The sequence below is a fragment of the Fringilla coelebs genome, assembly GCF_963513975.1.
Source record: "Fringilla coelebs genome assembly, chromosome: 7".
Classification (NCBI taxonomy): domain Eukaryota; kingdom Metazoa; phylum Chordata; class Aves; order Passeriformes; family Fringillidae; genus Fringilla; species Fringilla coelebs.
Genome location: NC_140035.1, coordinates 30,572,694 through 30,600,603, shown reverse-complemented (window position 1 = coordinate 30,600,603; position 27,910 = coordinate 30,572,694). Strand labels below are relative to the sequence as shown.

At 43.5% G+C, this 27,910-nt stretch overlaps 1 protein-coding gene across 1 annotated transcript; it reads left to right on the top strand.

Moving 5' to 3' along the window:
- Positions 1 to 687: 687 nt before the first annotated feature.
- On the top strand, positions 688 to 26,792 carry NAB1 (NGFI-A binding protein 1). Its single transcript, XM_084208917.1, has 8 exons — positions 688 to 937; positions 6,138 to 6,968; positions 12,448 to 12,581; positions 13,562 to 13,613; positions 19,089 to 19,199; positions 21,525 to 21,666; positions 22,886 to 23,035; positions 24,164 to 26,792. Exons 2-8 carry the CDS (start codon positions 6,153 to 6,155, stop codon positions 24,253 to 24,255), a joined length of 1,497 nt encoding a protein of 498 aa, XP_084065043.1. The 5' UTR covers positions 688 to 937; positions 6,138 to 6,152; the 3' UTR covers positions 24,256 to 26,792.
- Positions 26,793 to 27,910: the final 1,118 nt, after the last annotated feature.

The following is a 27,910-nucleotide window of genomic DNA, read 5'->3' as shown; positions in this document are numbered from 1 at the left end:
GCAGAGCTGGACATTGCCTACAAGACAAGCATATTTTATTGAGGCTTTTTTCCCCCTCACTCACTATTTTTTCCCACACGTGTAATGCTTTATTTCTATTGTTATCGGCACTAAGTATGAGTTACTTAATTTATTACTTATTACTTAATTTTATCACTGAAACATTACTTACTTAAAAACTCAGAGTTTAACCAATTCTCCATCAGTTAAACAGCTACACGCTCCCATTTCTCCTCGCTCCAATTGACACTTGGTACTTTCGCACCGGTTTCTGCGCGTCGCATCCCAGGCCGCCCCTTTCTGCCCCGCGGCCGTCCGGGGGGCGGCGTGCCCGTCCCGGCAGGGCGGCTCCGCGCGGTTCCCGGGCTGTTTTCCCAAGGCAGGGCCGTCGGGAGCCGCGCAATTCCCGCGGGGGCGGCGCGGGGGGGTCGCGGCCCCGGCGCGCTCCGGCCGCGGGGGGGCGCTGCCGCTGCCGGTGCCGCCCCCGCCGGGCGCTGCGTCACGCGGCGGCCGCGCGTGGGCGGGCGGCGGAGCGCGCGCGGGCTCTCCCCATGTGACCGCGCGGGAGGGGGCGGCGAGCGGGGGGGCGGGGGCCGCTCCCTCCCTCCCCTCCCCTCCCCTCCCTCCCTTCCTCCCTCCCTCCCCTCCCTTCCCTCCTTCCTTCCCTCCCTGCCGCCCGCTCGGCCCCCGCGCACGGCGAAGGCGCGGCCGCGACGAGGCGAGGTGCGGCGGGGCGGCCGCGCGCCCCCCCGGCGGTGGCGGAGGCAGCGAGGCGGTGGCGGGGACGGGGACAGGCTCGCCCACCCGCCCCGTCGATGGGAAAGGAGGAGCCTGGGCGGGGGGGGCGCGGGCAGGAACTTCGGCGGGGCTGAGTCTGCGGCCCCGGGACGGCACCGAGGGGAGCCCCGGGCAGCCGGCGGCGGCGGCCAACTGCAGAGTACGTGCGGGGCGGCCGGGGGGCGCGGGCAGCGCGGCCCCGGCGCCGCGGGGCACGGCCGGAAGGAGCGGGCGGGTCGTGCGTGGGTGATTCCCGGAGAAATCCGGCGCGGGGGGGACGGGGGAGTGGGAGGAAAGTGCAGAAGCGTCCCCGCCGTGTGCGCCGCGGGGCGGGGGCGGCGGGCGGGACGGCGCGGCCGGGCCGGGCGGAGGCGGCGCCCCGGCGGCGGCCGCTCCGGCGGGGTCCCGGGCAGGGGCGGCGGGGCACCGGGCGCCCCCCGCGCTCTGCGGGGCCGCGCCTCTCCCCGGCGCGGACGGGAGGGGTTGTGCGGGCGCGGCGGCGCCCCGCGGGGCAGCCCCGACGGAGAAGGCGCCCCGGGAAGGTTCCTGTCACCGGGCTCGGTGGCCGCGAACTTAGTGCGGGGACCGCAGCTGCCCGTCCGTGCCCGCCGTGGGGGTTTCCTTCCCGGGAGCTCCATCGCTCGGTGCGGGACACTGCTCTGGAGGTATTTGTGCGCTCGTCTCGTCCTTACGCGGAGGGTGTTTGTGCCTGTTTCGAGTTTCTCATTAGTTGAGGCGAGGTACGGGTTTGTACGTAAACGCGGAGCTCACTCATCGGCTGTATTTTGGCACATCTCAGAGCTAGACAAGACTATTTAATTTGCGAAGTCTCTCTTCTGCAGCTACATGTAATTTTCTCCTCCTGCTAAAAGTCCTTTGGAAACGCTGCAGAAGTGTAATGAATATGCAAAGCAGCCAGCTCTCAAACCCAAACCCAGTTTGTCTTCAGAGACTTTTCAAAACGCCCAAAGTGATCAAGATACATTATGAAATAATCACTTTTGCCTAAAATACAGGGATGTGATGTTTCACACTTTCTCCTTGTATTCCTAATTTAATTGGTGACAGCTCAATTAGAATTCACATGAAATAAAATCTCTACAATCGGTTCGAGTTGCTCGGTTGCTTTTACTTCCCGTGCAGCCTTAAAAAGCAGGAAAGCTGCTCAGGAAACCCTTGTCCCATGCGTACATCCCACAGTTCCCGAGTTTTCCTTCTCCCGGTGCTTCACCCACATCCACCACCTGCCTACTTGAGCCGCGCATCTTCCTGCCCCCTCCGGGAAGTGTGCGGCTCCGGGCTCGGAGCGGGCGCGGCGGGGAAGGAACCGGTGCTTTTCCGTGGTTCAGGGTGCTGAGCTGAGAGGGGCTGCCGCTGCCCCGCTGTCTTGATAGAGGGAGCAGGAATAGGTTGTGATTCCTGCGCTAGCTGTTTACAAATATTTAAGAGCGCTCTGTGGTGTCTCTGTGGTTTTTGCTTTCCTTTTTCCCAGGAGTTATGTTTGTGGTCAGAGTTAAGGTGACAGCCGGCGTTTGGAGAGGAGGGCATGGCATGTGGGGTGATGGGCTGTGGATGTGAATGAGGTAATGTGGAAAATCAGAATGCATGGTTGTGGGTTGCAAAGGCTGAGTGAAAATCTAACTTGTGATTTCCTGGTTCTCCCGTGGCTATAACCGTATGCAGCCTTGTGTTTATTTTAAACAGCTTTGTCTGCTGTGGGGAGTTTTCTGGCTTCTTTGTTCTGTATGTGAAAAACATTAGAGATGGCTGCTCTTCCCTGTGTGTTCTGACACTTCTCACTGGTATGGACAGCAAGCAAAGAAGAGGGAGAAGTAGCAGCTGAAGTGCTGTGGCTGTGTTCATTTATTCCTGTAGACCTCCCCGCGCCAGCTTTGCGTTCCTGCCTCTTGCTGGAGAAAGGGTTTGCAGTTGTGTTAGAGTACCTGCTCACTCACGATCTGCAGCAGATCGTTCTGGCTGGCTTCTTAGGATTTGCCAGAGGACATAACCAGGCTGTTACTCCTGAACCAGGTTGGTTTGGGATCACAGATTAGACAGCCTAAGACTTATTGAGTAGGCTGCAGGAGAGGAGGATCACACATGGTGCCCCAGGGTCTTATCCAAGATGCTCTTCCTGGTGAGGAGCAGACACAAGTGTCCTGGCTGTGAGCGCTCCCTGTGTCTTCTCATTGTGTAACCTCTTCTCGTGTTCGCCCTTTGCCCCAAAAGCACAGTCCCCAGTGCACTAAGAAATGAGAACAGTGGTGGAAAGCAGTATTTCAGGTCTCTTAGATACAGCTTAAAGGTCACCTGAAAGATGTGGGGCGCTGAGACTTGAGTGGGTGTGCTAAGGCTTTGTGTAGCCGGCCGGGTGAGCAGAGCCAGCAGCAGCAGCGCCAGGTGTCCTTTGGGTTCACAGTCTCCTTGGGCTCAGGCAGTGCTGTGCTGCTTTCTCAGCAGTCCTTGCTTGTTGCTCGTCCTCTTCCTAAGCCTCGTCTTACTCCTGCAGGTGGACTAGCATAGCTGCTTCCCGGGCTTTGTAGGCTGGGAGCGGGGCCGAAGCAGGGACTGGAGCGCTCGTGTCTGGAGAAGCAGCGTAGCTGGGAGAGGCCGTCTCGGAAAGGGGAGGGAGCCTTCACCTTGGTACAGTTTAGAAATAACTTGGGATGGCATTGAGGTGAGTGCTGGAGGAACTCTGTTTAATGCAAGGAGAAAAGAGGTTAAAAGGAGGAGTGTTCGAAAATGCCTTCTCTGCAGAAATCGGTAGCGGTCGTACATGGAAAAATTGCTCAGCCCTCTCAGGAGTTACTGCGCTGAATTTGAAAAACAGAATGGGTCTTTAAAGTACAAAACAAAGGGATTTCAGTCTTGCTTTAAATGCAAATCTCAATGCAGTCTGAAGCGTGGACTCTCTGCTGATGCCTCCATAGTACATATTAATCCAGTTTTATCTGTCATGAGGAGATTTGTTGATTAGAAGCCTCTAGGTAAAGGCTGCTTGTGGACTGGTGCTGCTCTTCCAGCCTGTGGGCTGGAAAAATGAGTTCAGTTCCATGGCTTGCCTGGAGCTCTTGGGCTGTGTGTAATTTCACTGCCACCGTCCTCCCAAGATTCAATTTAGCTCTCGGCACAAAGTCCATTTATGTTGATTTATGTAGATTTTGTGCTAAGATGAATAACTTCCAGAGGAAATGGGCCTTCTTTTAAAAGTTATATAAGTTAATTTGTGGTATTGATGGTGAAAAGTCAGCATCATTTGAAATGGGAGGGTAGGAATAGTTTACTGGAATGCCACTAAACCATAAGCTGTTAATTTTGGTTATCTTGACAAATTTTGTTAAGAATAGGAGGATTTTTCTAAAAAATTCAGTGAAATAATGACACTTTTTAAAGCAGTGAATGCTGTGCCCTGTGAATGGTTACCTTTAAGTGATTTTCTTCATTTTCCTTGTTTCTTGTGTCTTTGAGTGTTGACAGTACTTGGTTGATATCCTGCAGTTAACTATTCTTTCTGCAAGCCAAACTGTGTTTCTAAAATATGTAGCTATTAAGTATTTACAGTTTCACCCTGAGTTCCAAAGTGTATTGTTCATTAGCTCTTAGGCTCACCAGCAGCTCCTTGAGGTAGCTGTTTGAATCTAAACTGCTATTACTACCCTTCTGCTGTAATACTGGCACACATATCAGAAATGATATGTTCATCTGGTGGTTTGGGGGTTTTGTATGTTTTGAGTCTTTTTTTTATTTCCCCTGGGCTTCATCTCTCTTCCTGAAGAGATTGACTGTCAGTATCCCATTGCTGCCACATACATTTCTGGGAAGTTTCTTTTGGCCTCCTGATTTTATTTTTCTCTAGTAGAGTTAAATCAGAATTTTGCAGCAAAAGCCTGGTCTTCCAGATGCCTCCTGAATAGAAGTTGGGCTCTGCTTGTTTTATGTGTATGTTTGACTTTGTGAAGAAAAGGCTTATATTGTGAAAGAACCACAAAAATACCCAAACCATTTTTTTACAATATTTTTCATGTTTTACAATATGCAAAAGCATGTACTGTGAATATAATTTCTGACTTTTACTTTTGATAACCAATCTCCCAATGCCCCATAGCAAACGTATTTGCTTGCATTGCAGTTTTGGAAGAAGGGGAGTTGAACAGTATTAAAATACTTTTTCCCTAGTGTGTGCAAATCTTTATGTAGGTGTTGTTTTTTAGGTTACTACTGTGTGTTTTTTCAAGTCCAGTGTGATAGTAGAGCCAGAGCAATGTTAGCAGACCTGCTCAGTGTTTTATTTCTGTTACTTTCTCAACCAACTATAAATTACATGCTTTAGACCTTATTGATTGGTGGTTTAGTGTAATACAGTAATACTGGAAATTATCTGCTTGTTTCCATGAAAGCCACCACAGAGTGAAGAGGTGTGTGTGTGAGATCCTAGAATTCTCTGAGGAGTTTATTAGTTGTGCTATAACTGGATAAGGGGTTTATGAAGTTGAAACTTGTGCACATGTTTTTTCCTGCTGCTGTAGGAGCTGAACACTGCAGAGATCTGTCTGGTGGGAGCCTTTAAGTACAGTTGCTGTATTGCTGAGTGGTATTTCATGTCTCAAGTGTCAATGACAGGCAGCCTTGTTAGCAAATGAAACAGGCAGGTGAATTCAAACTAAGGATTTTAAACTGTATGTGTTGGAGTCCATCAGTATTTTAGCTTTTTCTGCAGCTGTTGCTGCCATAATTAAGATCAGCAGAGGCATTAGATCCTTTTTACATGAAACAGGTAAAACTGTAGAAATACTTGGTTCTTAAACACTCTTTTAGTGACCCAACTTCATTAATCCTCTGGGGTTCTGTGAAGCACTTTTCTTCTTTGTTTTTCTTTTACAGTCCTCCACACATTCCGTGGGGGAAAATGATGCGACAATGAAGAAGAATTGAAACTGATGAGATTTTTTGCTTCAGGGATTGAGTATTCTGTAATTCTTCAGAATGTGTTTTGTGATCATTTTCATCTTAAGATATAAAAGAGAATCGAGTAGAATCTGAGAGCGATATTGGCTGACATTCTTGGGAACACACATGAAGTAGGAATGTTGAAAACAAGCCGGCTATGTGTTTGAATCATCTTTTTTGTTGGTGCATCACAACTATCTGCTGATTTGGTTTCTTTCAAAAATGTTTCCATTAAGTTTACAAGTCAAAAAATAGAGCTTTTGCCCCTTATTCATATCTGTGGGTGTTCTTGTAATGAGAGAAAGAAATGCTGTCCTGTGAGTTGACAGCTTTGTGTGAGGTTGGGCGGCGGGACAGCACATCTGGGTATCGGTGCTTTAGTGCTCATCTTCTCTCTGTTTTACTGTTTGCAGGTTCTGTCGTCCGTGATGGCGTCAGCTCTGCCCAGAACCCTTGGAGAATTGCAGCTGTATCGAATACTACAAAAAGCAAATCTCTTATTCTACTTTGATGCCTTCATTCAGCAGGGTGGTGATGATGTCCAGCAGCTCTGTGAAGCAGGTGAAGAGGAGTTTTTGGAGATAATGGCTCTTGTAGGCATGGCTAGCAAGCCACTTCATGTCCGACGGCTGCAGAAGGCTTTGAGGGACTGGGTCACAAACCCTGGCCTCTTTAATCAGCCTCTCACCTCCTTACCAGTCAGCAGCATTCCAATCTATAAGCTGCCAGAAGGGTCTCCTGCGTGGCTGGGGATATCCTGCAGCAGTTACGAGAGGAACAGCAGCACCAGAGAGCCTCACCTGAAGATTCCGAAATGCGCTGCCACGACGTGCGTGCAGAGCGTGGGCACGAGCAAATCTGATGTGGGGAGCTTATCACTGCAGAGCAGCAGCGAGCCCAGGCTCTGGCAAGGACACCACACCACAGAGAGTGAGCACAGCCTTTCCCCGGCTGACCTTGGCTCTCCAGCATCACCAAAGGAAAACAGCGAGACCCTGGATGCTGCTGCTGCTCTGTCAGTTGCTGAGTGTGTAGAACGTATGGTTCCCTCCCTGCCCAAAAGTGACTCCAATGAAGTGAAGGAGTTACTGAAAACAAATAAGAAACTGGCAAAGATGATTGGTCACATCTTTGAGATGAGTGACGATGACCCTCACAAAGAGGAGGAGATCAGGAAGTACAGTGCAATATATGGCAGATTTGACTCGAAAAGAAAGGATGGCAAGCACCTCACCCTCCACGAGGTAAAACAGCTCGAGTAGAACTGGGCTTCCCCCCCTATTCCTACACCTTATACAAGATGCACTTCTTGTATGGGCACTTCTTGCTGAGTGATGAGAGCTGTGTGTCTGGAAGTTGTGCATTGAGTGCTGTGGGCAGTCCTGGCCTGACATGGAAATCTCAGGTGCAGCCCAGGTCTCCTTTTGTGGGTGGGTGTGGGGATGTGTGTGTGTGTGTGTGTGCTCGTGGTGATTGTTGTCATCACACTGCTCACTCGCTGCTGTGGCCTGTCAGACAGAAGGTTTGGAGAGTTTGGCACCTGCATAGCAACGAGTATCACCCTGAGCATGGCCTTGGGGATTCTAAGGATTTGGTACATTCTTAAAGATGGTCTGTCATGGTATTTCCTTGCAGCTTTGAGAGTAGACTTGTTTGGAAGATTAGTAACTAAAATTCCTTGTGTCTGATGTGGTTACTACCTTCTGCTGTCTTCCCTCACCTCAAGACTTTGTCCTGTAGCTTGTGCACTTGAGATGAAAAGGATTCTGTCAGTGAGGTCCCTACACCCAGTGGCATGGATTGGTTTTTTTGTTTGTTTGTTTGAATTGGGATGAAGCTCAATTATACAACCTGTGGGCTTTTTTGGGCATAGTGGCCTTAAGCCTGTCAAGTGAGGTGTGGACTGCGTGAGGAGGAAAGGAAAGGATGTCTCCAGTATTGATGGGTGGTTGTAACCTGAATAGTTTGTCTTTTCACCCCTGAGAAGCATCTCTTCCCTCTTGCCTTTGAAAGTTCCTGTGGGCCTCCCTTGCTCCTCTTGTGGCATTCCTGAGGCTCACACTGCATGTGTTGTAATGCAATAGGTGTGTCTGTGTGGGGAGTCGTTTCCTAGTGCCAAAGTACTGTACAAGAGGAGAACAAACATTAATTCAGAGCTCTGCCAAAACTCTGTTGATACGAATGCTGCATCAGCATTTTCACAGTTAACAGTGATTGCAAAATTTCAGTTGGATTTAAAATTTGGCATGTAAGGCTTAGTTCCCAAAAGGAAAGGCAGTGTTTATGTTACAGGAGTGCCAAAAAAACTGTACTGGCTCTAGCCTTTTTTCGCTTCATGTAGAAGTTTTGTAGGTGTGTGATCCATAGCATAAGACTGAGTTGTCTTTATGTTTCTGAGTAGAAGGGCAGAAGGAAACAAGGCGTATTTCTTTACATTTTTGTTTACATATTTACATTTATAAGGCGACTGCACATCACCGGCACTGACTTGACAAGGGCTTTTACTGCAGGCTGGGGAGACATTTCCACAGTAGTCAGCCACATTCCTACCACACAGTTCTAGCTGTGCAGCTTACACTTCTGTACTCTGTGGCTTTATGTCAAACACTTATAATCTCTGAATTTATCCACTGTACAAGATGAGATCTCATCTTACTCCCCTGACCTTGTGGAAGCCTCCCTCGTAAAAGAACAAGTTGTGTATGGGTTGGAGGCAGGATTTGAAAGGATTAATTGTGTAGATGCCCTGTATACATGGCTGCAGATTCAGGATTCAGAGAAAAGGGGTTCTCCTTACCTGAGGATGGAGGCAGTTGAGGTGTAGAACAACGTATGGCTGTGTGCTTTCACAGCCTCTCTCTGGGGTAGCAACTGCAGAATGCAGAAAACGCTCTGAAATCTGGGCAGACCACTTGTAGGATAATTTTCTGGCATCCAACAGTGTACTGGAAGGTGGGCTCCTGGGGCACCTTTTGTGCAGGCTCAGGAGTGGCTCTGCAAAACTGGGGGATGAACACTAGAGTAGTAATTGAAGGAGCGGGATAGCAGTGAACTGGAAGAAAGGACAACTGCTCTGCCTTGCTCATTTTTTTTAGTATTGCACTACAGATCTTTACTACATCATTGTAAAACCACGTTTAAAAATGGAATGAGAGCATGGTTTGGCTTTAGGAAATATTTCTATCGCTATTGTGATTAAGGGCACAAGATCAAAGGAGTCTGTGGTTGACTTATGCCTCACTTACGCATGTGGGGCCTCGCTGAACTTGATGGGAACTGCACACATGCAAACAAGAAGAATTTGCTTGTAATTAGTTTACTGTTGGCTTAAAGAGGCTGGATTTCTCAAAGTTTTGCCTTGAACAGTTTTGTCTTCATTTTCTGTTTAAGGCAGAAAATAAATAGCAGCAATGAGACCTAATTTTTTTTGTTTAAAATCTGCTAAAGCAGAGTTTGCCTTTCATAAACTCAGCCTCAGTGTGTTTTTGGTTCTGATGGCTTAAGGAATTTGCTGCTCAGAGGGAAGGACCTTAAACAACCAGGGAGGTAAGCTTCTGCAGGTCCAGAGACTGTTTTTCTGCACATGTTAATACTGTCATTCTGCCTCACAGTTCAAGGTTTCTCCTGGCAGCTGTCAAGGAACAGCTGAATAAACTTTATTATGAATTTAGAGAGCTTAAGTAATGGTTAACTTTTTAATGTAAAGATTAGGGTATCTCTGGCTTCTCAAGCAGAGGGGAGTTGGATGCAAATTTAAGATCAAATATTAGTGTGAATTAGTGAGAATATTTTGTTTCAGAATGAGCGCTGAAGTGTCTCAGAGGGCTGGAGCAGCCATTAGAGGCCTGTGAGAGCTGTAGACACTGGGCTGGTTTGGAAGTGTGTGCTCCTGGTAGGAGTATTTGCATAAAGCATTAATCTGACATAAAATCTTCCGAAGGCATTCCAAAACTAATAAACATGTTGTCCTTAATCCATCCCATTGTTCAGTGTTACACAGCTTTTCAAACACAGAGAGCACTTAAATGTTTAAAGCTGGACTGGAGGAGGGATGAGTACAAGGCATGCCCCTGAACTCGGTGACCCATGCAAAATTGAGTCAAGTTTGTAATTTGCATTTTAATATTTCAGTCTTTGTCTCAGTACCTATAAAAGGTAAAAAAAAAAAAAAAATCCAGTTCAGTGGAATTAGAAAAACAAGCAATTAATTTTGTCTAGCTTGGTTTCTTCCTTTTCTTTTGCTGACTCACCAAAACAGTAGGGCTTGGTATTTAATTATGTGTTTTCTAGTGGAGGAGTCTGTGAACCCCATCAGATGGAAATATACCCATCCCTCTCCTGTATGGTTCTGTGCTGCTCCATATCCTTAAGGCTTCCAGCAAACAGATTCTTTATTTTTAGGCATGCAATGCTTTGTATCTGCAGTATTATGCCTCCTGAAAAGGCAGAAAGCCATGATGCACTTCAATTCAGTAAGTCTGAATGTGACCTGAAAGAGAAACCAGGAAAAACAAGCAAATAAACATTTGGCTTTTCTCACATATTAGGATAAACAGCATTTGCCTACAAATACCCAAAGCATTTTCAGTCATTTCAGCTCTTTGCAACCTTTCAACACTTGGAGGGATAAAAAATATCTCAAATTATTTTGTAAGCATTAGCTGTATTATTCATCCTTGGCAAAGTAATAGCTATCAGTGTTACAGAAATTAATGCCTGCTTTGGATGGTAATTATTTTAATCAGTGTTGTATTAATCTTATATTGTGTCTTTCTCCCCATTGTGTTTTTTTCTTGAAAGACAGACATTGTGGAACAGCTGCTCCTGTCTAAGGGGTAATAGTTTGGTTTTTTTAGTACTTTGTATTGTACAAACATAGTAACCTGTTCAGGTTAAGCCCTTGTACATGTGATCTCTGTGAGATTTGGGGTTTTTATCCGTACAGAGACCAAAGGATCAGGCAACATATCTAGTTTACCTGTTAAATTCAAGTCTGTGCTCTGATTAACATTTAGATGTCATAGGTAGTGCCCTACCGAGATCAGAGGATTTTAGGCTAAACACAGGAAAAATTGCTTCTGAAATTTAGGAGCAGCAGTTCTGTGTGAGGTTTTACTAGAAATACTGCACAGGCCACTGAGAGAAGAATCTCAGCTCTTCTTAATGCATGTTTTTTGTTTTCTCAACCTTCCTGGAGAACAGGTGTTGTGTTGGGCAAAATAAATTTTTGGTAGTTTGGATGCCCCCAAGCCCCGTGGCGTGGACAGCGTGGCTGAGTGTTGTTCATGTCCTGTGACAGCTTCCATCCTTCAGGGATGGAGCGCGCAGCGATGCGATGCGGGTGAGCTGCTGGCCGCTGCTTTAATTCACAGGTGACCCTGCAGGGTGGCAGGCAGCAGGGTGAGGGGGCAGCTGAGGGGAGGAGTTCTTGTCCTTCTCCCAAGGGACAGCTGTAAGTGCAGACCTGCTGCTCTGTGGGAGCAGCGGGTTGGGTGTCTGAGGTCGCACGTGTGCTGTGCCGCCTGCGCGGCCGCTCCGGTGCTGCCGGGTGCAGGGTCAGGGATGGCACGTCTCCATCCATCATGGATGTGCTGACTGTGCTGTGGAAGCCAAGCTGCTCTGCAATACTCACCAGCCTGGGACAGATACAGGATGTACTGTTGACAGTAGCTCCAAAGCAGCTGTGCTCCTTTGCCAGAAGCCAAGCCTGTTCAGAGCAGCTTAATTTCTAAAAGTAAAATGGTAGAAATAGCTGTGGGCACTTGGTAAAAACACCTGTAGTATTCTCTTGGCCTCTTGCTGTTATGCCTCATTACACATTCTGGCTGTTCTTCAGCTGAGGAAAAAGTGAGGAAGCCTCTTCAAGCCCTGCTTGCTGTGGAAGGAGCTTGGAATAGCCTGTCCAGCATCTCGATTTGTGTCTCATGGCATTAATAATGTTGTGTCTATGCTGCTGACCATAGGCTTCTTGGACGGCAGTATTTTTAAGCTGATATAATTCATGGCAGTATCATAACTTCCTGTAGGCTTCTGAAGAGCATTGCAAAACCATTTTGAGCCTCAATTTCAAGCTTTTCCTCCCTCCCCAACTTTTTTATGAATCTTTTGCCAGCAGCAGAGGCACTAGAAATGTGTCCTGGCAGGCTCAGGAAAACATCCTTGAAACAAGTTACATTTGATTCATGTCTGAAGATAGTCTTCACAAACATGAGGGTGAGAAACATAGCTAAAAAAAGTTTAATCGTTTCTTAAACCATCACCTTCTACAGAATTTATTCTGTATTCACAAGGGAAAGCCATCTGTACCCACACTGTCAGGGTGGTTGTTTTTTTTTTTTCCCCCAAGTCCTGGGCATATTGCGTTTATAAAAATAGTATTCCCTGTAAGCCAGGCTTTGGGAGCCAAACACTGTGAACGTTCAGAGCTACTGTTTTATACTGAGATTTAATTAGTGCTGGGATGAAGCAAAAGCAGTTCACATTGAGACAGTCTTACAATAATGTTTTACTTTATGAACCAACTACATTCATATCTTTTCTCTTCCCAAAGAGGTTACCTGGTTTAGTAAGGGGTATAAATAAACTGAAGAAACCCTCCAGAGTTTTGTGTACAATTATAGGTAATTTTACTTGTGATCAAAATTCTTTGTTATTTCAGAAGAGGTACTTGTACAAGTAGGTGAAAGTGTGAAAATCCTGAGTGCTTGTGTGTTTGATTTGCAGCTAACAGTTAATGAAGCAGCTGCCCAGCTGTGTGTGAAAGATAATGCCTTGCTGACCAGGAGGGATGAGCTCTTCGCACTGGCCCGGCAGATCTCTCGGGAGGTCACCTACAAGTACACCTACAGGACCACCAAGTAAGGCTTTCCTTAGCTCTGAGGGTCTTTACTTCTGGGGAACTAAGCAGGCTGACAGCATTTCTTCTGAAGCACTAGAGACACTTCCTTCTTGCTCTTCAATTAGCAGTGTACTCTTCTGGGGAAGGGAGGGAAAGGCTATTTGAGTCCTGAAGCTTATAGACTGATAAGATTTGGCTGTCTTGAATTACCTTTTTATTTGCTCTCTAGTTTTGCAAGTATTTTGAGGATAGTGCATATTAAGAGGCATCTGAGAGGCTGGTATTTCAAGCATTTGAGGCATTAGTGTGTTTTGAGGTTAATGTAAATTGGCAGAGTAGCCAGGGATGCTCAATGCTTCAATTTCCTTTTTTCCGTATACAGATTTGGCTTGTTAGCCAAAAAGATAAGGTCAAAGGGAGTGGCTTACAAGCTTCCTTTAAAGGAACTGAAGCTGAGTCCTAATTTCAGTTGTTACTGTTCTGTCAAATGAATTGCTGTTGTGAAATGGTGACAAAGGCTTAACAGCTTTTAAATACAATTAAAACCTTAGCATTAGTAAGTATGATTGAATATCTTGATACTTACCTTAGATTTTTAAATGCTGATTCCCTTGCCTGTAATGTAATATCCTTTCAAAATACATTTTGCTACCCTTCTAGAAAGTTTTCCTTTGCTCCCCTTTCTTTAATAGAGATTCATTTAAATATACATCCATCCTGGATAAGCAGTGGCAAGAGCATTTCTATAATTTTCTGTGCTTTCCTTCCTCTTTGGAAGGAAGAATCCATGAATCTCTTGATTCTTCTGAAAACAGCACAAAATACTTGTGTTCCTCTACACTTGAATGACTTTCACTGCCATGTCAAATTGAACTGGAGGCTTTTTTTGTGCATCTTGTTCTTCCCTGAGCTGTTTTTTTTTCATGACTCCTTTTCATTATTATTGGTGATTTGGGTTAATGTGCTGTTTACTGATCATTTATGTGTCTTCTCTTGTAGATCTAAATGTGGAGAAAGGGATGAGCTGTCACCAAAGAGAATCAAGATAGAGGTACAGTAATGTGACTTCTGTATTTTGACCTGTGTGTGCTGAAATTCAGTTTTGTTTTGAAGGGATCTGTCTTAAGAAAATTTGTCAGAAAAACATTTGATAGACAGTTGATGGGTATGATAGAGAGAGGGTGGGAAAACATCACCAGTGTCTCTGTAAATGTAAGTGTTTGATGGAGAAACCTGTAGGAGCAGGGGTAAAGAGTAGGATTTGTTTAACGGTAAAGATACTCCCAGTGTTTTGCACTCAGAGTGAGTAGGAGGGGAGGAATGGGACTGACTGACTTCCTGTGGTGGAATAAGCTCAAGCACTGTAGGAGATGTCTTCCCACAAGGCCTGCTGCTTTTCAGTCAGCATGAGGTGGGGTTTGCCTAATTCACTGGAGTCAGCTGTTGATCATGTCCAAAATACAGAGTTCTGGATGATAAGGACTGATGGCAGAATATTAGCCATCTCTGACTGAGCCATAAATTAGGACACAGATCATATTGAAATAAAAGCTGTATATCTCAACACAAAAGGTTGTGCCTGTAGATATTAAATTACAGCTTTTTGTAATGAGTTTTGTGTCAAATGCAGGGATACATGGCTCATATATACACTTGCACAAGATGTTGCTTGGGGAGATGCTGGGAGTTTCTTGTTAAGAGTGCAGGAGCAGCATGTGTAGTCTACCTTTTTATTCAGGTACCACTACGAAGATAAATTTGAGGCCTTTTTAAAGTTACTTTTAACAAAAAAGAAAAAAGAAAAAGTAAAATGTACATATATATACCTGTATACCTCATAAGAATAGCAGATCTTTCTTAATAATTTGTATTTTAAACAAATTACTGTTTGACTGTTACGTGGGTATCTAATTTATCCTTAGCAATGTGGGTGTTTTTTATTGTACTATCTACTCAAAAAGGTGTAGGTTAAATGTGTGTTAGAATATGAGCTAGATTTGTATGTGACACAGATAGGTGATGTATTCTCTAACTGTAGAGGAAAATTGCAACACATTCTGAAATGTGTTTCTCATATGCAACGCATTGTGTGATAAATGATGCACTGTATGTGGTAAGGCTTTAAGTTTTTTTTGCAGTACTGCAGTGCTTTCACCTGTACAAAGGCATTTTCCTGTGAGGCAAACCCTGGTGAGAGCAGTTAGTTTTGAATAGGCAGCTTTCAACAGGTATAGAGGAGTTCATCTTATTTGTGAAGTTCCATTAGTCCATATACAGTTGTAGTTTTGAGTTTGTAGTGCAAAATATACTCGTGCAATGAGGATTCACTGGTAGCTTTGATAAGTCAGCAACATCATTTTTATGTGTCAGGATTTGCTTTTGGCCTCTGCTTGTTCTTTGACCCACAAAAAAGAGCAGGGAAAAGCTGCATTAAATGATTTTATCCAGCTTCACCTTTATCAACACCATGTTGCAGGATGGTTGCTTGAGTCTCCTCTCTTTTGTTCATTCCAGCCCTAATTTGTAAGAGCTGGTGGGGACCTGCCACTCCTCTGCTTGAAATAGTATTACAGTGACTTGGATTTCAGCATTAGAAAGTTTTTCCTTCATTCAGTAATAATTGATGATGAGCAAGTGTCTAAAATGACACACTGCAAGGGAGGTACTGTTTTTTACAGGATCTTCATTGAAAGAAAGCATAAAATTGAAACCCTGAAAAATACAAGTTGAAACTCAAGGTTTTCTGGAGAACAGGATATCTGGACAGCCTTAGGGGATGTGTATTCTCCTATTTTCTGCATGGTGAAATCTTAAGAGTCTGGAAGGCCTGCTTCTTTTATACCCTTTATTGTTCAATAATTCTGAGAAAGGATATTTACTTGGTTCTTGTTTTATCTAAAATTACGAGTTGGATTTTAAAATGCTTGTGAAAATTTCATGTCCTAATTGTACAAATTTCAGAAATAGGTCATTTTTCCAAAATAAGAAATTGAAAGTTAATTTGAATTAAATCTTCAATCTGATAGCATAGCATTATTTATTTTGAAATTACCCATATTGTTATCAGTAGAAATGTCTTTTTTCCTCACAACTTTGGGAGTGTTCTAAGGAGGAGCAAAGCACTGTTTCAGTGCATTTTGGATTTGATGTACACTGTAAATTTTGGGCTTTACTTCAATGAAATGTAAAAAAGATGCAGTATGACATAGGAGATCACTGCTATTTTGGGTTCCTGGTGCTTGCAATTTTTTTTTTTTAAGAGTAAAAAGTCTTTTTTTTAGTTATATGTTCAGGGATCTTTTTGGTTATGTTTTGGTTTGGGTTTTTTTTTGGAAAGGTGAAAGTAAAAAGGAAAATGGTAGCAAATGCAGATTTTTCCTTCTGTTCTGTGTAAGAATTCCTTACACTGTTTTTGGAGTTGTAATGCTTCATCGTGGATCTGTTTGCTCACCATGATGTAAATACAGAAAAGATGTGAACAAGGGGTATATTTTTTGTTGTTATAACTTGCTTTTTTCTGGTTTCCTTTTTCCTTCTTTTTTTTTTTTTTTTTTTTTTGGGGAAGAGTCATTTTGCCTTTCTGTTTTAAGGCTGAACTCTGTATTTTGATTCACCATTCCTTTAACTATTAGTCATTAATGTCTCTGTGAAGCGTGGCCTAAAATTACTGGGGCTTCAGTTTGGAAAGACTTCACAGCCTGTTTGCATAGTGTAAAAGATTACTTAAAAAAAAGATGAGTTAATTTCCTGAAATATAATAACACTTAAAAAAGCCTCCAGAGAGGCTCTGAAGGTCATCCTTGAGCAGAGCCAGCAGAGCTGTGTGTGCATGCTGCAGCTCTGTCAATCTGCAGCCACATTGTAAATTTATCCCTTTCATGAATATGAAACTTGCACAAGCATTACAAAGAAACAATGTGCCATGAATTACATCAAATTACCTGTAAAAGCCTTTCTCTTCCCCTGTGAGCTCTCCCCCTCTTATTCGTTGAGTGGGTGGGTGAGCTGTGGGAGTGAAGTGTAAAGAGGAGAAGGGGAAAAAATTCCAGGCAAATGACAGACTAAAGGTGTGGAGGGAGCGAAAAAAGGAGTGGAGTGAATTGGTATTTGGGAGCAGATTATAAAAAAGGAGTTGTAGTTCCTAAATCTGCTCTGGACAAAGAGCAGGAGAGGCAGATAGGGGTGGAAATGACACATCCTCCTGCAGAGCAAGGATCAATCCTGCTTAGGTGTTGTGTGGCTGGGGCACCCCTTTTTTTGTCATCTTCTGTGACTCAGTGCCAGCTCAACTCAGAGCAGTGAGCTGTTGTGGCACCAACTTAAAAAGCAAAACAAGTCACAGATACATCAGGCAGAAGTGGAGGAAGAGGCTCTTCATCACTATTGGGGTTGACAAAGTTCCCCTTCAGAGTCTGTGTGAACAGCCTAGAGAGGAAAAAAGGAGAATTTTTAAAAATATTCTTGCTGTGTGTCGTCTGAAGAAATTACTTTGTGTGTCTGTGTCTCCATTCATCTGAACTAGAGGGGTGGGAAGAGCTTTCAAAAACTCATTTCCCATAGCTCAGTGGGAGTCAGGGGGCACAGGCAGGGAGACCTGAGCGGAGGCTGCAAGGAAGAGTCTTCCCTTGGTGCCAGTATGGGTGGAAAAAGAGGAGAGAAAAGCCCCACCTCCACTATTTCTGAGAAGGCTGAAAAGAAAACCAAAGTGTGGGATTTGTTTTTTTCACAAAAACAGCAAAAGCAGTAGAAGGTACTGTTTTCATAGGAAAAATGTCATTAGAGGGAGCAAAAAAGCACATGTGGGACTGGGAACATCTGCTGCACAAAACCGCTTGGAAAACAACTAAGCAGCAGCATGGCAAAACAAAAATGCTGCAGTGCATGCAGGAGGACCTCCAGGCAACCGTGGGGCAGAGCAGGTTGGTGCTTGGTCCAGCCTGCTCCTCATCCCACGGGGCATCAGGGACAGGCAGCAGTGGGAAGGGCTCTGGGAAGGTGATCCAGAATGTGTCATCCTCCAGGAGTTACCTCCTGGCTGAGGGGGAGCTGGCACAGCAGCAGGCAGCCAGAGCCGCCTCTGGGAAACAGCCTGGTTTGGTAGAGGCAGGTGATCACAAATGTGTTGTGAAGAACTGTGTTACCTGTTTTGTTGTAAAAATAGGATCCTGAGTGATAGGGTTTTGTGTGTTCAGCTTCTCATCTTCCTACACACAATCATTCTCTTCTCCTGGAGATATTCAGGTCTTAACTATAGAAGTGGTCAGTGCTCATGGAAATGTGCTGCAAAGCCTTTGTTTCCAGCTTAGGTTAGAGGCTTTGTGGCACAGCTTTGTGGCTGTGACGTTTTTGTGTTTATTTGTTCTCTGAGGGAGTATGTTGGGTGTTTAAAAGCAATATGCAGCATTCTGACAGATTTTAAGGTGTTGCCCTGAGCATAAAGAATATTCATTATTCTTTGCACTGAGGTCCTGGCCATCTGCCATGAGTCAGACCCCTCCCCTGCGGGTCAGTGGGGAGCCTGCCAGTGGAGGGAACCTCATAGTACTTCCCCTGTGTTTTTTCTGAAAGATCACTTCTATTTTCCTTGGGCAGTAAGCCTTTTGTCCATCTATTGTTGAAAATGCAATTATTGACATGTATGTGTCTTTGGAATCTACAGGGCAAATATATCTAATTTAGTGTGTTTTTGAGACCGAGGTCTGTAGAACCTCAGGGACAGATGGCATTATTCTCAGGTTTGGGTCTGTCTTAAGATCTCTGGCTTCCTCTCACATTTTAACAGAGTTACCTATACTGTGCTTCTGTAAACATTTCTGGATGTTCCTCTAGTGCACATGAGCTTTTCTTTTATAACACCAAGATAGATAAATCCCTCGTTTTGAACCTTTGCTTCAGTGGTTGTTTTAATGGAGTCTGGCAGGCTTTCACAGGAACTTTATTTGCTTTATTGATACATATGCAAGCTGCAGAAGAGATTTGCATGTCATAAGAATTTCAGACTGAAAGAATTATTGAATCATGTTTTCTCATAGTCTGTAAATTTTCCGCTGTACTTCTGAAATGGTGATATTTCATTTTGTGATTCAAGTGTAGGTTCTGTGTGAAATATGTTGAATTTCAGGAGGCTTTTCTCAGTTTCACAAGGTTAGTATATATCCTTGCCTACATATAAACTTGATTCCTGGAAAGTGACAGAAACCATAGGCCTAAATCTGCCTGTCAAGGCTGAATGTAAGCTAGTTTAGTGTGAGTAACAAGGGCAGTCTGGATTCACCTGAAACTTGAGAGAGATGAGATTTTCTGTGCCATATTAGGTATATAGCAGTTGCTGTGGAGGGGCTGTGTGTGTTTTATGCACAAATATAAATGAAATAGATAGCACAAACATTGCAGTCCAGAATTTTCACAGAAGTTCAGGAATGTGATTTTTCGGTTGTTTTTTTTTCTTCTTCTATGTGTACATAGAAGGTAAAGAAAAAATAGTAATATGTCCCCCTTGGTTTGGTTTCTTTTTTATGCTCAATAGGATGGTTATCCTGATTTCCAGGACACAGTCCAGACACTCTATCAGCAAGACAAAATGCCACTCGCTTTGGCTAAAGGAAAGAGTGAAGACCCAACAGCTCTCAATTCCCAGGTAAACCAACTACAGTACGTTGTGAATAACACAGGCTGTGTCTTTGTACATTGGTTTTGATGTTGTTGTTTTGATGACTAAATGAATTCCCATCAGTCTTAAAAGGCTACCCAGCTTAGCTGTGATTGCGTCACTCTTAATTTGGGTTTACCTCCCGAAACTGTTCTGTCACAGTACTACAGCTTTGCCCTTGTTAGTTCCAAGGAGGTAAGATGCAGCATAGTAGGCTTGAAAATCTGTGGTTGCCTCTTGGGAGCAAGTAGGGTAGTATTGGTACAGGCTGTGCTGTGTTACTTGTGTTACCCGCTATAAATGGAAAGCTCAAGTTTCTGAGTTGAGAGGAATAGAGTAGGCGATCTTGGAGTCCTCTCTGCTGACTTGTCTTACAAGAAGAAAGGCCAGTGTGTTTAGGAAATAAGCAAACCTCTGGATCTGAGAGGATAAATTGGTTTCCTAAGCAGCACCTAGCCTGGTGGAAGTGCAGTGTTCTTGAGCAGACAGAAAGCTTTGTATAAATGAAGACAGGTTGCCAATTTTTTCTTTGTCTTTTCTATAGTGTATCCCAGCCTCGAGGCAAAATACCCATCTCCTACTGCCAGTTCTTGCCAAGGAGGGATTTCATGCTAAGTTGCAACAAATTTTTTTTGTATAGCTGATTTGGGCAAATGTAATCACCAAATGTGCACGTAAGATTACATTTAGGAGTTACCTTCCTGTTTTCTGAGAATGGATGTGTTACCCTATCATTTACCTTCTTCTATTGCAAAGTAGTGCTCAGTCACACAAATCTGGGATACATCAAATGCAGTTAAACCACGTGTTCTGATGTCACAGAATAATTACATGAGCTTGTTTGTATATGCTTTAAAGTTTTTGTTGGTCGCTGCCATATAACAATGAACTACAGATTTAATTCAAGCTTAAACGTATCCGCAACTCCACAGGTTTTTCTGTGGTGATCAGAAGCATAATAGAAGTTTAAAATTCTGGTTTTATCCCAAGCAAACAACAAAGATGGCATGAATGAGAAATGTTTTCTTCTTTTTAAAAATTACTGTGTAGTTCAAAAGTTGGTAACAGGAGTGACAGAATAGCAGAATTAAACTACACTTGTAAGTAATCTGTTTGAAAATAGTTTCTCCTTTTACCTTCCTCCCAAGACAGGGCTGGAGCTATCAGTGTTCTTCTGCAGACCCTGATGAGCTCTGAGCCAGATTATGTAAATACTGGCCATGCCATTGCCCTGCTGTCAGGGTCACCACGGTGCTGGAGAAGCCCAGGGTTTGCTGGTCTGTTAGGCTGTCACTGTACATGTTCAAATTATTGAACTATGCTGATCAAGCAGCCTTTTGTGGGAAGTCAGGGCTTTCAGCATCTCCCATGAAAAGTGAAATGCTCTGCAATGAGTCGACCTTTGTAGCAGCTGAAACAATTACAGCATTACCTGGGAGAGAAATCAATTTTTCTTATCAATTGTACGTGTTAAGTTCGTGTACTTTCTGTTCTCGTGTTCATTGTGGCTCTTCTAAATCAACTTTCTTGACTTGTGATTTTCTTCTTATTTTTGCAAGATGCTTATTTACATTCTCTCAAGAACAAGATTATAGTGAAAGTTAGAATTCTCTTGGCATTAAAGTCAATGACAAACATTCAGACGCCATTTCCTCCCACGTTGCACTGGATTGTTTAGCTCCACTCTCTAGAGGTGTATAGGTCTTGTTCTTCTTCTAGACAGACATTTCACACCTTTATCCCCCACAAACATACTGTCATCCTACACTTTCAGAATGGCAGATTTTTAAGCTTGTGTAGTGCTGTTTCCTAAAATAAAGATTCCAAGATGTCTGGTGAAATCTTGGCATAAGTTTTTAGCAGATGTTGCCATTGCTTTTGGAATACTTTCTGGAATACTTTGTGAAGGCATATATTTGAACAGAACTAACTGGATAATAAAGACATTCTTTTTTGCTTCTCTTGAGATTCTTTTCACGTAACCTGCAGTCCTAAAGTGCAGGAAGCGATTTTTGTGTGTTTTTGAAGAACAGAATTTAATGTTGCATTTCTGGGTAGATGAGCTACAACAGCTTGGATTTTAAGTATTCTTGAGTGACTCAGATGTACATTATGAAAATCTCTATGGGTGCAAAAATATTTTGTTTGCTTCATAGTTTTGAAGAAACCGTAAAACACACATCTGTACATATGAGTCAACAAAAACCACTATCTAGGCTGTTAGTCTTTTCATCTGATCCTGTTTTTCCTCCTGTGTTTTGACTTGTTCTATGTACATATATAGAGAGAAATCTTTTTTTGTTTCAATTGCAGTCGGAAAAGGTGATGGCAAAACAGATGGAGTTTCTCTGCAACCAGGCAGCATTAGAGAGACGCCTTTCCACAGGGTGTTACAGGCAGAACTCGGAAGAGCACAGCCCCAATGGCATGTCATTAGATAATGCTGATGGACAAGGTATGGTAGCTCCCATAGCTCCCAGGCACACGGTGCTGCCAGCAGAGACATTTGATGTTATGCAACCTCTGTCAGTGGTGGTGTTTATCTCAGACAGAACCCTGAGCACTAAATGGACAAGACAAGATCTCTCTCTGCCCTGAAGTGCTTACTGTGTAAATAATGCAATCAGATGCACACTTGGGTTCTCTTCTGTTCCTGTTGTGCATCTGGGCAAACTGCTTTCCCCAGGGATAACATGGAGAGGGCAGGAGGTTGGGTGCACTGCTGTTATTGAGAGCAGGACTTTGCTCTAGCTTTATCCTCAGTTTTGAAAACAGAGCAGAGTGTTGCATTTCATTTGTGTTCTTTCTTTGAGAAATTGAAAATAAAGGAGGTAATATAGTTGGTACCCCTTTTTGTTTACCTGTTTGTGCAGTCTAGGAACAAAACCTGAGGAGCTGGCTATGTAAATGACTTAGCACTAAGCATGTTCTAATGATGTTCTTAGTGGCTTGTTACTCTTCAAAAAGCTTACAGTTCTGTGGTTCTCTTTGATTTACCAACTGGCTATTCCTTGTCTTGAATTAATTTTAGGAGTGTTTGTTTTGCTTGAGCATTTCTGTTTAGATCACTTTTTTTACTGTTGTGAATTGAGACAAAATGTTGCAAACAAGAAATACAACCAGAAGTTCTTGTGTCTGTTTTTTAAATGCTAGTTTTTCTAAGGGGGTTGAAAAGAAGCAGTAGAGGGACAACTAAGGGAATCAAGACAAGTAAGTGTTAAAAACAAGATTTTCATTTGTATGAATTAGTCAAGTAATGAGGTACAGAAGTAATCATGAAGAATAGGTGTGTGGATCTAGCTTTCCTTGGCCCAGCAAGCTTCTTTATGCCATTTGGCCATTGTGCAGAGGAACTGGAAATTTTTTGGATCTCGGAGGGATTGTGCAGTGGGAGAGGAAAATTTTTGTATCTCAAGAGAATTTTTGAGCAGAATAAAGGGGTTTTTTTTAATTTTTTTTTTTTTGGTCTGGCTGAGTGTCCCTTCGTAGCAGTGCCTCTAAATTAGTCTGCAAAGCAGTATATTTACATAAGCCCTGTTTTGCTAGAAAACTTCCCTGAGCAGCTGGAATCTAGGATGCATTTTCGCTGATAGAATTAACATGTGTTTAAGTCTCTGTTTTTTCATACTGACTTACTTTTAAAGCATCAATGTCTCACTGTGACCAACTTGCAGGTGAAAGACCACTGAACCTCCGGATGCCCAACCTGCCAAGCAGACAGATGCAGCACATTTCACTTGATGGAGAGCAGCACGTTGGGAAATCTCTGTGCGGTGACTTGATCCGGCTTTACCCCAGCGGTGAGGCCAAGTCCCAGTCCTCAGGTTAGTGTTGCCCCTGAGAAATTACCCACCATTTCTTATTTTCTGTGATGTCTCTAAATGAAGCAGCCAGGAAGGCAGGCTGGCATGCATTGTGTGTAACCATGTCATCAAGGCTTTGGAGAAAACTCCAAAGGAGTGTTACTTGATAATCTAGAGTCAGATTGAATATTATTGGGGAAAAGTTCAGGGGATGGAGTAGCTAGAATCAGATAATCAAGTCCTGGCATGGGTCTGTCCTGGGTATTGACCCAAATTACTGCTATTAAATACTTAAACTGCATCACAGTGACAGCAACATCATTATGAGATGGCTTCATTCCGATAATAGAATCAGGCTTTTTATAAAGAAGATGTCTTTATTTTGATTTACAAGGACCTAGCACTGTTTCTCTGCTTTGAACTACATGTGATGCAGTAAGTGTTTGCCACCTGGGTTTCTCATTCAGTGACCTCTGTTCACTGCCAGTCTTGTAATTTACCTCTGGCATTGGGAGAAACCCACTCCAAGTTTGATAGAAGAGAGCAAAAAACCTTTGTGAACTCTCTGTGGGTGCCTCCAGTGTAATACTCAGTGCACTGAGCTAAAGCCAGGGGTTCGTGAGACTCTGGTGACTTTAGGAGCAATAATAAAATCCCACCTGAGTTTGAAAGATGCAGGGGGAAAGAGGTTATTTGAAAGACAAGGTGCAAAAATTGGTGTTTTGAAAACCAGGCAGAATCTTGTCTGTTTCACTTTGGGACACTGCAGTCTTGGCTCACCTCTTTTGCAGATTTGTCCCAATCCCAGTGCTAATTCATTGAGTGAAATCTCCAGTAGGGGATTTTTGCCTGTTCCTTCTCAAAGTGCAAGTGCAGAGTGCATCTCCATTAGCCCCTGCAGCGCAGCCAGAGGGGTTGAAGTGAATCTCTGATGCTCCTCTGTCATCACTGCAGTGTAACTGAGGTGGTTCTAACCCAGCTGGGTTAAAGACCTGGAGGAGGAGGCAGAATTTATTGCTTCATCTGTTTGTATCCATGTCGTTCTTGGACCTTTTTGTTGATTTAAGAACAAAACATTTGTTTCCAAACAGTATTTTAACATCTATCTTTCTTTCTTTCTTCCTTTCTTTCTTTCTTTTCTCAATGCAGAAGGCCTTGGTATATTAAAGGATTTTCCTCATTCAGCTTTTAACAACATTGAAAGGAAGGTCATAAAAACAGAACCTGAAGACACAAGATAGTCATTCTGCTCTGGAAAACAGTGTCATAGTAAAGAATGAAACTTCACAAGAGAAAAAAAAACCAGCCTTAATAACCAGTGTTGCCTCATTCAAATAAGAGATTTCAATAGCCAAAGCCTAAGAACTGGTACAGTAATCTGTGGAAACAGGAAAGCAAGAGACACTGCAACTAAAACAGTAATACAGGTGGATAAACATTCCTGTAAAAGTGGTTTTATAACGTGGGAAGATTCACAAATTAATATTGTGGGTCTTCATTATTTAAGAATGTATTATGTATTTGTATAACTTATCAAAGTAAATCTAGATGTCGGGACGTGTATTGAGTCCAGTAGATGTGGCTACAGTTCATTTTACTTGAAATTTCAATGTCTACTTTCAGTGTACCTAGCGTAGATATGGTTGTTAAACATTTGAATTAAAAATCATTGGAGAATTAGGAATGCAAACCTCGTGACGCAATTAACAGCAAGTTTGCAACAATATTTGTAGAAAAAGGAAAATGCATACAATATTTTCATGGTTTAAAATGTTATGTGGATATAGCATTTGATAGACCTAGACCCTAATTCTGTATCATAGCAGATGTACTTGACACTTAACTATTGCTACATCACTTCCAATGGTTCCAGCAGCCTTTGTGTAACACACTCACAGCATAATACCTACACACAGCTCAGGAGTGTGGGAAATGCCAGTTAGAGGATGGAAGAGTCCATATGATTGGCTCCCATTTCCTCAGGAAAAACTGGGGATTGAGGTACCATACAATTACTAAATTTCATTTGGTAGGAAACTCGAGAGACCAAGTAGTATGGACAGGGCTGCAAAAATTGTCATTCAGACCATTATAACTTCTTGGACTTCTCTGTGGATCTTAAAAAAAAAAAAAAAAAAAAGGCATCCCAAGTGTGGCAAAGATGAGAAACGGTGCAGGATTTATGCATCGGTGTAAAAGGTTGCACTTGATATCTTGATATCCAGAAACCATAAGATTTTTTTGGAGGAGAGAAAGGAGTTGTCTTCAGCACATAACTCCTTGCTAAGTGCTGTCCAGCCCACATGATTCTATGAATATACTGTATACTGCATACAGTATGCCAATACGTTTCTTTATGTGTGTGATTAATTAACATCTGTATTCTTTATTTATTTGACATTTTTTATTTTTTGTACATGTTCACTTTTGAAGATGTCATTTTATCTAAGGAGGAGTAGTTGGCATATAACTTTGGAATTTTCCATGGTGTGTTTGTGTGCATCCATCTTTCCTCTGTGCTGCTCTGCAGTCAAGACAGTTATATGCCTCCATTTCCAAACACAGTTTGTGCTTACGACGTGTTCTGGAGGGGAAAGGGAGAACTGAAGAAAGTGAGTTACCATGTCAGAGGGTAAACTTCCCTATTCAGGTGTGCACTTCATGTCTGCAGTTTGCTCTGTGTCCTAGGTGTGTATTAACAAACCAGTCAGTCTCTGTTGTACTGAAACGCTCAGCAAAATGTGAGCTGAAATGTCTACACTGCAGTCTCTTATCACTGTAAACATATCTAATTATTTTATCACTTGATTTGTGGAACAAAGCTTTATAGTAGAAACACCAGTAAAACAACTTTTTATACTATTAAAATGTTTGGTTTTTTTTAAAAAAAAATGTTTCTTGAACTGTATGGTACTGTTTCACTTACTGAAGTATCTTACTTTAAGCAATGGAGTTTGCAGCTTTGCTGTTTAGGCATAAGAGATTGAATGTGTAGTTATATTTCCTCTTTCCTGTTGTGTGAGTTAGTAGCACGGTTGTTTCTTCAGTTTGTAACATTAACCAGTGCCCTGGTTAGTACCTGAGTAGTTTTCCTGAGACGTGTATGGAACTTGTTAAAGGACAGTTTAAGGTTTGAACTGTACAGCTTGAGCAATAGAAGGTACCAAGCAGCAAACCTTTAGAGATGCAGGAAACATTTGGTTTTCTCCAACATCTGACACCATCAAACGTTGTGTGTGGGTCACAGAAGAAGCTCTTAAGCTTGGTGGTCTCTTCAGTTAAAGAGAGAGGAAGGAAAAAGAACTTGCTAAGCAGCACGCTGTTTCAGTCGAGTCCAGAATTTATTTTGTAAACACTAATGTATTAAATTTGCTATAAATTAAAGTCTATAACAGTTATATTTTTGAGTTGTAAATACAGTACTTTGTGTCACGACCAGTTGGTTATCTCCAGAATGATATTTCAGTTTATAGTCCAACAGGCCATTTCAGTCTCAATAAGCTGGAAGCAATTTTTTTTACTGGTTTGAAGCTGTATGATTTTTATTTTTTTTTTTTATCCTGGGGTGGGGGAGGTGGGAGGTACATTCCAAGATTGCACATACGCTTGGTAATAGCAAATACTCAAGCATTGGTCTTTCCATGACAAAGGTCTTGGTGGACTGCATCCTGGCCAGCCTCTGGAGTCGCAGGTAAAGGCTTGCCCTCGTCTGCTCGGGAAGGGTTGCTAGATCCAGGGTACTCTGGATCAAAGGCCAGCCCTGCAAACGATGCCTGTTTTATTCACATGTTTATATTGTTGCTTACAAAATAAAAATCACCGTGAGAACTCTTTAGTTTCCCCAGGGTTTGTCCTTTTTGGTTTTTTTTTAATTGTGTTTTCTAAAAGATGTTAATTTTGGAAGGAGGGGTAGGGGAGGAGGGAGTACCTCGAACTGCAAGCTCTCGGTGGAGGAAGCCTTTTCCTGCTCTTGTGGTTGAATCCTCATTTAAGGGTGGCCTCATTATGTGCACAGCCTGCAGGGCTCAATGGGCCCAGGCAGGAGGGAGGAACTGAAACCTGGGCAGGGTCTGCAGCACTGAGGTGCTGAGTTCCCTTCCCACCTCCTGCACTCCTGCTTTTGTGGGTGCTCCAATTTGCACGGGGCTGCAAACAGCCCAGAGCCGCTCGGATGGGATGGCAGGCGTGTGTGAGTGCTCTTTGGGAATGGGGAGCCTCGCTGATCCACCCTGTCCCAACTTGCTCTGGAGGGGAGATACAGTACAAAAAGGGAAAAGCAGCAAAAACTTCAAAGAGAAGTCAGGGGGGACAGGGGGGGCAACCCCTCCATAAACCTTCAAAATATCCAGACTGCTGAGATGGCATGGAAGTCAGGAGTGGTTTGAAGCAGACTGGGATCAGAGTAGGTGCAATCCCCCCGCCTTCTCCAGGTCCAGGGGAGAGTAAAGATGGGAATTCTGGACCAGTGGCTCAGTGTTTGTTGCAGTTCAGTGCAATCTTGCCCTATTCTGGGGAAGAGGGGAAGCGAGCAGCTACACGCTCTTGTGTTGAAGGTACAAAGATGGGGAGGGAACAGCCACCTTATTGGTCTGTCAGGCTGCACACAAGTATAACTGGAAAACCTTTAGATGTCTATTTTTTCCGATTTGCTGTGGGCTGAGCAGTGGCTGCCCAAAGTTGAGTAAGAACCCAGTGGTGCTGGAAGGGCACCGTGCTGCCGGAGCCCACAGGTTTGCTTGAGGCCTGCCCACAGAGTCAGTGTCTTACGAAGCTGTGACATCCTTGGTTGGAAGGCAGTGTTGGATGGGACAACTTACTGCTCACTTGAAGCTTCAGGAGGTACAGCCAAAATCTAGATTTTATTGCTAGCTACCTGCCAAAGCTCTTTTCCTAAAG